At 42.1% G+C, this 10,471-nt stretch overlaps 1 protein-coding gene across 1 annotated transcript; it reads left to right on the forward strand.

Annotated features, from left to right (window-relative positions):
* The first annotated feature begins 1,596 nt into the window (after positions 1 to 1,596).
* sox11a (SRY-box transcription factor 11a) lies at positions 1,597 to 2,937 on the forward strand. The gene has a single exon (XM_033988580.2). The coding sequence runs from the start codon at positions 1,638 to 1,640 to the stop codon at positions 2,679 to 2,681; it is 1,044 nt and encodes a 347-aa protein (XP_033844471.1). The 5' UTR covers positions 1,597 to 1,637; the 3' UTR covers positions 2,682 to 2,937.
* Positions 2,938 to 10,471: the final 7,534 nt, after the last annotated feature.

The following is a 10,471-nucleotide window of genomic DNA, read 5'->3' on the forward strand; positions in this document are numbered from 1 at the left end:
CCATCTGAAACATAGAAGCAAAGCCATATGAGGACTCATTTAGCTGTGCTCATATTTTCCTCAGTCTGCAGACCTCTGCTGCCCTGCACATGCAAAAAATGACTTTATTAATTTAAATAAAAGATATGAATACATTCATATGACCCTATGATGATCTGCCACTTGGAGAGATCAGTCAGTGCTTCCCTCTTTAGTACAAATTTTTTGCTCAACTTGCTCCTGTTGGTCAGCCTCTGTCACACTCTGGGGGTGCGCAAGGAATTGTCTTGGTCTTTAGTTATCGCTTAAAGAGAATATAAACATGTGTATTAAACACACACAAAAAAGTATCTAAATATTTGTAACGTTTATATTTGGCATATCACCCTTCAGGATCAAAATGTGTGAGGTAAGCACACACTATCTGTTGCACACACACATTTGGGTGCACAAAAATGATGTACCAATTAGTTTCTCATGCTTTTAAATCAACGTTGCACAGATGAAAACCCACCCACGAAATCGGGTGTAGATGAGGATAAGGGTGCCCTCTAAAGGATAAAAACAGCAAAGCGTTTCCAACCCCTCCGGCTCCTGTAGCCGCTCTTGGGGGAGGGGCATGAGTGCATGCAGGGTGTCTAGCCACACAGACAGCTTTGGTGCTCGCATGGGTAAAATCAATGCATGGCTTTCATCTAGCTCTGCATGCCCCGCAAATTTGCTTGTATAATCATCATGACATATAATGTAATTCAAACTGTAGCCTACTATATTTTATTATTGATAACAGCTTAATTGGAGTAAATTAATTAAAGCCATCATCTGAAATTGGCAAAGAGAAGCTCCCTATCACTCCACTCATACATGTTCAGTGTTTTATCAGTGTTTCTTATTATTTAAACCTATAACTCGCAGTAATGACTAATGTGGAATTTCCTGTACCACTGACCTATATTTCTCAAATCGGGGGCAGGGGGCAAACACTAGGCCTATGTCGAGATGTTGATAAATTACGATTATTATTAATATTATTATTATTATTAATATTATTATTATTATTATTATTATTATTAGTAGTAGTAGTAGTAGTAGTAGTAGTAGTAGTAGTAGTAGTAGTAGTAGTAGTAGTAGTAGTAGTAGTATTAATTTGTAATTGTTTTGTCCAATCTAAGCTAACCTCTGCACAATGCTTAAGCCTCATTTTTACTATTCCACAATACAACTCAAACTGTAGGTCTATTACCCTTGATACAATATCCTGCCCTATATGTATACGGCACTGGCTATACGCAAAGGGAGATCAAACTGTAGTTGTAATGCTCGCCAGAGAAATACATTGTAGGCTACTAACTGCGTTTAATATTCTCGTCTCGTTTCAGACATTATGTACCACAGCCCCCTCTTCTCCAGTGGGGGCTATAGGGAGAGGAGGGAGGGGGGCACACGGAGGTTCAGGGGAGTCTTGGATGTAGTCCTTGGGGCGGAGTGGAAGAGTCGTGGTTGGTGCGCTCGACGTGACGCAGAGAACATACAAAAGCCGTGCACTAGTTAAGAAGGCACTTTGGAACTCCGAATAGGGAGCAGAGCCACACGAGGCATCTGCGTACACTGGAGAGAGTGCAGACGAGTGCCGGCTGAGAGTTCCGTGCGCAGACAGAATGGTGCAGCACATGGACCACGGCGAGACGGACGGGAGCATGTCCAGAGAGGCTACCGACTCGGAGGAGAGCGAGTTCATGGCATGCAGCCCTGTGGCAATCAATCCCAACTGGTGCAAGACGGCCAACGGACACATTAAAAGACCCATGAACGCCTTTATGGTCTGGTCTAAGATTGAACGGAGAAAGATAATGGAGCAGTCACCTGATATGCACAACGCAGAGATTTCCAAGCGGCTGGGAAAGCGATGGAAGATGCTTAAGGACACCGAAAAAATTCCGTTTATTCGTGAGGCGGAGAGGCTGCGGCTAAAACACATGGCAGATTATCCAGACTATAAATACAGACCCAAGAAGAAGCCGAAGCAGGAAAACTCCAAGAGTTTGGCTCCCTCTCCAGAGAAGTGCGGCAAACTATCTAAGGTCAATATCAAGAAGTGCGCTAAACTAAAAACTAATAAGGGCCCAAATAAGCACGCACACGGATACGATGACTGTGTATTCCCCACTTACAAAGTTCAAGTGAAAAGTGAACCTTCAGACGAGGAAGACGAAGACTCCGAGGATGAGTATTACGCGCGCGACGAAGAGCGCACTAAACCTTACCTTGTTGCCAAAGTACCCGCGAGCCCAACTTTAAGCTCTTCAGCGGAGTCCGAGGGCACAAGCATGTACGAAGAGGTAAGGAGCAGCAGCAGCAGACTGTTTTATAACATCAAGAATATCACCAAGCAGCAGCACGCGCCCTCCAGGTCTGCGTCTACCTCCTCTTCCTCATCTTTCTCCTCTTCTTCCTCATCCTCTTCTGCGGGGGACAGGGATGAGCTGCTGTTTGACTTATGCTTGGGCTCAGGCTCAGAGATGGGGAACCCCAATTCAGGAAACCTCTCCCTGTCTCTTGTGGATAAGGACTTGGACTCGTACAGCGAGGGCAGCATGGGCTCGCATTTCGAGTTCCCGGATTATTGCACCCCGGAACTGAGTGAAATGATTGCAGGGGACTGGTTAGAGACAAACTTTTCTGACCTGGTCTTCACATACTAAAGGGGTTGTGAACATCTGGAGCAGTGGACTGTGGTCAGACAGAGTGAACTACTCATCACTGGCACTGTTGTATTTATTAATAATAAATAAAAAATGTTTATTATTGAATGATAGAATTGGATCTAAGTCAGTTCTAATTCAGGCACCTCATAAAACTGATTCAGATTTTGGATTACCTTGTTGGCAGAGACCCCTGAAGTGGCTGCAGACCTCAGCTTCCACTGTCTTCAGTGTATATCTTTACTATACTCCACTGTAATGAACTGTTTTGTTTTTTGTTTTTTTGTTTGTTTGTGTTTTTAATTTAAACTGCTGCATTGGTCAAATATAGACCTCCTCATTACAGATTACCTCCTTGAGGAGTGATGCTTCTTCAGACAGAGAGGAAGCACATGCACTGTGGAGGACTACTGAGTCTGCCCTGACCCAGCCCTGGACTCCTGTAACAGTGTCTTTACACTAGCACAGGAGAACAGTCACACGCTTCAGGGTCACCTCATTTTCCAAAACAATTGTTTACTTCATTTTTTTGATACAATTTGAGCAGCCTAATGAACATTTTGATAAAACCAGACCTCATTTTTTAAAAGAAAAAATATATTTTAACATATTTTTGTATAAAGCACAAGGGGAATGTCCTTATGTGCTTTCAGAAAGTTCAGGCACTTGGTCCCTTTACCATTTCTTTGGTGCATGCAAAGGGCTCCTCCTTTAAAACTTCAAATGCCTTGATTCAAACCAGGTTTGTACAGTAGTCCAGCGTTTTAGAACAACATACTGGGGATCATACACCTCAAGCTAGTTTGAAGATGGTACTTGTACTATAGTAATGTTTAATGTATCATACTTGTGACATGTTGATGGTCCCAATCAAAGTAAACTATATTTTCTTTTAAATGGCACATGCTTTTTCCCATTTATTTATGTGCAATATGAACTCCATACAGGCCATCAACTACTGCAGCAAATCAGCTGGAACTGATCAAATGTACTGAATGTTACAGCAAACTGTGAGATCTGGTCCAGAGGGTCCTAGTGTGGTCCAGAAAGGAAATAAAAGGGAACATTCCATATTCATTTCATGAAATGAAAAACTGCAAAATGCCTTTTTTAAATGAAATCATAAATATGTGTTTCTGTTTGTTGCACTTAAAACACTGTTTATTTTGATACAGCCTGTTTGATACAGTGGATTATGACTTTTCTTTTGGGAACGTATCTTTGACTTATTTGTAATAAATGCGTATCTACCACTTACTGCAGTGAGTCACTGGTATTCAGAAGTCAATTCAAATCATAAGTATATTATAAATGGTGAATTTTGATTGCACTGAAAAAAGGGGCACGGCCACTTTAACAAATTGAACCGTTGGAGTGTGCTGTGATTGGTGGGACTGGTGGTCTCCATGGAGACTGGAAACAGGAGCTGCTCAGTGTATGGCACAAGCTCCATTGAGAAAAGCAGCAGCACAGTTTCTCCTCCACAGTACAGGCTCAGCAGTGAAGGGAGAAGTGCAGTGTGTGGTTTATAAATGTACTCTTAATGAACAAGATGAGCAACAGGAATAAGGCAGTGAAAACATCCAAATATCACAGCTGATTATCAAAATCACAAACGCTTTATTGTCATTGTCAGTGAAGAAAATTCACAAAATAATTGAAGTAAATATAAAATGTGATCAAGTATTTTAGAAATAAAGGCAATAGATGAATATTGTTGAAGTGAGTTATTTACAGTAGTGGTGATGGACTCAGTGTTGGTCATGTAGAACTGCATCATCTTCTGGGATGGCAGCATGGTTTTCCTGAGATGCCCTTCAGAGAAAGTACATCCTCTGCTGGGCCGCCTTGACACGGGAGCAGCCTCCCTCATGTAGGCAGACTCATCACCGTCAAAGATGAGGGAGGTGTTGTCTGCAAACATGATCAGTTTTAAGGACACGTAGTTGGAGTTGAGCAGAGAAGAGCAGGGGAGAAAGTACAGAACCTTGTGGAGATCCTGTGCTGATAGTCTGAGTGTCCGAGACATTCTTATATAATATAATATTCTAACTCTTTACTGCACCTCTGTTCACCACACCTTCACATCTCTCTCTCTCCTGCCGCTAAGTGGATCCTCATTCAATCTCAACCAAGATTCTGGTCAACAAGTGCCTTGCTGGAGCCTTTTCCAAATGCATTATTCAGACATCAATACTTAAAATGTAGTATCAGCATTATAAAGTAAAAGAGTGATGAAAATTGATTTTATTGGACCTTGCCTGCTATCATATCCATCAAACAGGATATTTACATTTGTATAAGACTGGCACCTAAAATACAGGTGTGGGTTCTGCATGTGTGTGGGAATGTGTCCATGTGAACAGCTATTCTCTGCAGTCTTTGAATCAATACTGAGCCTCTGTAGCAGACTGCCTCATAAATCACTATTTGTTGATCAGGTGTCAGGAGCACAGCTCTAATTATTCCCGTCCACAGTCTGCTGGATGAATGAGGACACTAACCCAAAGCAAATCAAGCCAGTGGACTTCACTTGGGAGGAGGTTAGATTTCAGGGTGGACTTAGGTGACAAATGCTTATGCGCCACAAGATATACATAAGGTACAAACCAAATATTACAATGGTAAAGATAGGCAGCAAAAATACTAAGAAAACAGTCAGTAAGTTTACTTGACCAAACAATATAAGTGATTTTTTTTGTGGGATTGTGAGATTAGGCTGCCTGTGATCCAGAATGCACATTTTATGAACATGTGAGTCTGGTCTCTGGTGAATGCCTTACCTGGCTAGCCAGATCCACATGCTTTGACAAAACTTTTCAAAGACGAGTGGATCTGGAGCTATATCATGTCTCCCCAATTTCAAAGGCAATGACTGACAGGCAGATTAACCAATCAGAGACACAGCCTGGATTTTTTGCAGTATCAACAGTTGAAGCACCTATCTAGTTTTTATCACAGGTAAAAGAAGTTTTATAACTTGCTCCGAATGTTATGGCAATTTTCTGCATTTGAGAAACACGTGATACAAAATAGCAGTAGTTGGACCGTCTCAAGATGATTTTCACCCTCTATTGTGCAGTTCCAGACACTTCTGGATTCAAACACATTGTAGAAGGGACTGGATGGTCAAGCAAGTGAATGTCCCCAAGTTCAGATGGCCATGGTTGACAGGTGGTCAGTGACATGCATAATCCGTTTTAAAACAAGTATGGCTGCTTAGAAGGAAAAAAGAAAAAAAAATATCACAGGGGACTGAAAAACATTTCTGCAGAATCAATGTGAATTGAAGGACTAAACGCTGTTAATCGGAGGTGAAGGAAATTTTATTTCAAAATGATATGTGACCAATGAGCTCCTTCATTTCACATGCATCAAATCACTAAAAAAAACAAATATTACATGATCATGTTTGGGTTTGGCTTGAGATGTGACGGAGGGTATGGTGACCTGATGTCCCTCTGTATAAAAAAAATACAGCGATATATCATTCTGGTTTTGCTGAGCAAGATTCTAGGCATAGTAGATTCTCCACATCAAAGCAAACTTCAAAACAAACACTGTTATATAAAATGACTTGATGGTCGATGTAAAACATGGGAAAAAAAAATCTGTGCAAAAGTAGTGCTGTTTAATTGGGCTGTGTTCACTTTTCCGTTGCAGTTAGCTTGTTATATAACTGCAGGAGGCTATATGTTATTCTAATGCAAAGTCTGCCCCACTTCTCTACTTCTTATTGTTCTCTGTTCAACTCAGCAGTGCAGCTTTCTTTTCACTTAGGGATGGTCTGCCTCTGCCTCTCAAACACAAACCCTTAGAATGTACATAGCATGATTACTGGAGCTAGTTCTAGTCCCGCCTGGCCCAAAACATGTGTGTCATGACAGCATCTCAACATGGGGCAGGGGCCTTTCTGCTGTGCTCATCCGAATAAAGAAACCGTGACAAGGAGGCGGAGGGAGAAAGGGCTTGCTGCTTTTAATTGAATTGTAAATGCGAATGGCAGGGGAAGTGGGCTGCTCCCGGCTGCAGACAACAGATGGGAGGCCGAGATTGCCCTACAGGGCCAGGGGTGAGAGCGCGGGGTGGAGATGGATGGATGGTCGGTGGGGGCAAATGGGGGTAGGGTCTGACCTGTGTTTTGGGAGCAGACTGCAGTTCTTTTTCAAGCTGGCATGTTTAAATGTGCAGCTAAAATGTTGGTCTCATATGATTTAGCACAGACAGTGCTCTCAGACACTATGATAGCAGCAGAGAGGCTCCAAGGTGACCCAGACTGACTCACTGTTTTATACATTTGCAAAGACACTTTTCTTATATTTGTTGAATATGTGTGTCTGACTTTTTTTTTTTTAGATGTAGTGCAAGCGTGGCCCATTCACTTGGTCTTAAACATGAGCAGAGCCTTCAGCTGTCATCACTCTTATCTTCTGTTACTTATTGTTGTACATCTTTTCGTTTATGGCTGTTTCGTCCTCTCACAGAGCCATCTCTCCACCACGGTCCCCGGTTAGCATTGCAATTTATTATCCATGCCTTCCACATCCCATTTCACATTGAGGCTCTTATTTAACCGCTTAAGTCACATTGACAACGACTGATAGGACTCAGAAGAAGGTTTAGCCCTGGTTTAGAGATGGGAGGCTGGGTGAGGTTAGTCCTGGATTAAGCACTGGATTTGGGTTGATAACCCAGTTTAAAAGCCTTGAAAACAACAATTGTGATTTTCACTTGGCACTGTGGCTTAGTGGTTTGCCATCTCACCTCACTGCAAGAGCAGGTTACATCGTTGGATCTGATAAGGTTTTTTGTGTGTGCCTCTTTCATATCCTCCCCATGTTGGGTGATTTTCTCCAGTTACTCCAGTTTTCTAATCCGGCTAACGCCAGATTGATATGTGTAGCAGCACTCTATTCTACAAATCAATGTGGAATGGCTTTTGCTGAAAGCAATTGGGAAAAGGTAGAACGTCATGACAAATATTTGAAGCTGATTGGGCAACACATTACAAGAGTGGAACAGACGAAGAAATCAAACTTTTGTCAAATCCATTTGAGAGAAAAGCACAGACATCTTACCTCTGCACATTTTAAATAGTCTGTATTTTCATTAAAATAGGCCAAAGTACATTTGTCAGCGTTGCCATTTTTGTTTTGGCTTCTTTGGGCACTTCACCTTTGGCTTGGTGAACTCACAAATATTGCACATAAACATCTTGCTCGCAGGTTATCAGTTTCATTCATGAATCTAAAGCATGTACCAAACCCAACTCTGTATTTGCCAATTGCTTTTGATCAAATGAAGCATACAAGAAAAAAAAAAAAACATTCAATATTACATTAGTGGCACAATACAGTAGGTATGATTTTGCCCAGTAACCCAAAAATGGGCATTTCATTTCCTTCAGCCATATGCCTCATTTGAAAAGATCAGATGTACTCTTCATTTTCATCTGGAAGGGGAATAACATATCGATCTACAGCAGAGAGAGCCCAGCCAAGGGGGAACCAGTCTCCCCTGGACCCTCTCCTCTGAGGAAGGGTACAGTCTTTGGGCTCACTCTATCGGGAGCATCCTTTGAAACAGCCACTCATGTTAGAGCAGGGCATGGACTGCAGAGGAGGAGGGAGGGGCCAGGAGCTCAGGGCTCACACATGGTTTCAAATTACACCGACACTTATTGAGTGTAGTGGGCCACTGACACTTTCCCAGTGCCTAAAAACCAAAGGTTTTCATGAATAGAATATACAAATCAGCAATAATTTCATACAAGTATAGAGCTTTTACAGGGATCATCATCATTATCAGGAAGCTTCCCACTTATAGTCTCCAGAAGGCTTGTATGCTCTGGTGCCCTCCAAAATAGTATATTGCAGCCAGCAGCCCCTAAGCCCCCTTTTCAGACAGCCCAGCAGGGGGCAGAGGTGTGCAGAGGCTTTTCATAGATTGACTTTAACCATGCACCGAGCATCAGTAACAAGGTTCCACAGTCTGGCCCACATTTACAGTGTATGGCCTAATATGGGACAGGACTAAGGGATTCAGGGCTCATGTGCTAGTTTGAAGGTATATTATGTAACTTTTCTGTTGGAGGGATTGTCACTTGCATTTCTCCATGGCGAAGAAATAAAAAATGTAAGTTTAATATCATGTTGTGAAACATGCCAGGCAAAGAAACAACATCTTCTTGGGGAAATGTTACATAATGTAACTTTTAAAAAGTCAATAACCCGTTAACAGAACCATACTCTTTTATACATATTTGTAGGCTTAAAAACTTCCAATATTATCAAGAAGAGGGAGGATGTGAACTGAGAGAGGAACACCAGTGGAACAAACAAGCTAAGAGTTTAAGATTCATCATCAGAACCAGGCCTACTTTCTGTCAGTCTTAGAAGTGTTACCACTTGTGCAAAGTGTGTAAATTCCATAATAACTATGTAACTTCAGTTGGTGCATATTTCATTTAAATGATTCTGAAGACTGACTGATCAAACAGCAATTGCTAAGATGGAGAACCCTTTACTGCAAACTACACTCACGGTTAAACTCTGCCTTTAGAAATTTTTTTTTTTGTAAAGTAATGGGAAAGTTCTTAAACTAAGCAAGACATTGTTTAAAGAGTGCGAGAGAGAGTTTTTAAAGGGTGCAAACGAGTGGGTGAGAGAGTTGCAGATTGGGTGATTATTTATGTTTTGATTTGTGTGATTTTAATGTCTTTCTTATTCTGTAAAACACTTTGAATTACCTTGTGTACGAATTGTGCTATACAAATAAACTTGCCTTGCCTTGCCTTTAGAAGATACCCAGCATGTGAGTGCATGTTGGGGTGTGTGTGTGTGTGTGTGTGTGTGTATGTTTGGGGGTTTAGGTTGTCATTGTGGTGAGGGTTCAAATCTCACCCCTCCCTCTCTGCTCCTCTATTCAGACTTAAGGACGGTTGCTAGGGGATGGACCTGATTAAGGACGGTGGGAGGGAGAGAAAGGGATTTGTGCGTGAGTGAGCGCGTCTTTCCTGGACAGTTATCACTAATTGACAGCTGCTGGCCCTGGGGCTGTGTGCTAACCTCACGCCCTCAGGGTAATGCAGGCCACGGCTCTGTCACCCCTCACAAAACTATCCAGAGGCCGAGGGGGCACTTTGAGAAACACAGAGGGAGGGGCCATGGGGAGAGGCACTTGGAGAGAGCAAAATGAGAACAGCTGTACATTAACTACAAGGAAACTATCAAACACAAATGTGGAACGCTCTCTCTTTCCTTGATTTGACCTTGTGATCCTACAGCCCTACCTGTATGTAGAGCACCTGTAAACACTCATGGTTGGTGACTATTTTCACCAGTCCACCTTTCAGAGAAACTGTTTGGCTTCTCCATAAAATTGTTTCCATTAAGCTGGCTCCAGATTATCTGTGTATCCTTAAGCCTTGTTTCCTTTGCTCTGCTTTGGATTGGTGTGGTCTGAAAACATTTCCACTGTCTTAAGGAAAAAGGCTTGTTTGAGGGGTCCAAAGCAGACCTCGGAGGGTACTACCTTTCAAAGCGATTTGGCTCTCTTCAGCCCGAGTCCACTTTAAGCTAAGGAGGTCCACACAGTGCAACAAGATGATTAGACAAGAGAGAAAGCAGACTCAGGTGAAACAAACAAACAAGCTAAAATTCTCACCAAACTAACCTTGTGATAAACTGACAGATTTCCAGTGATGGCAATATAGATGTCAATGATCTGCTTATAGCAAAATAACGCTAGCACAAGTTAGCAACAGTTATTTCCTGTTAATCGATGCATGG

Source organism: Periophthalmus magnuspinnatus, chromosome 22, assembly GCF_009829125.3.
Source record: "Periophthalmus magnuspinnatus isolate fPerMag1 chromosome 22, fPerMag1.2.pri, whole genome shotgun sequence".
In the NCBI taxonomy this organism is placed as follows: Eukaryota; Metazoa; Chordata; class Actinopteri; order Gobiiformes; family Gobiidae; genus Periophthalmus; species Periophthalmus magnuspinnatus.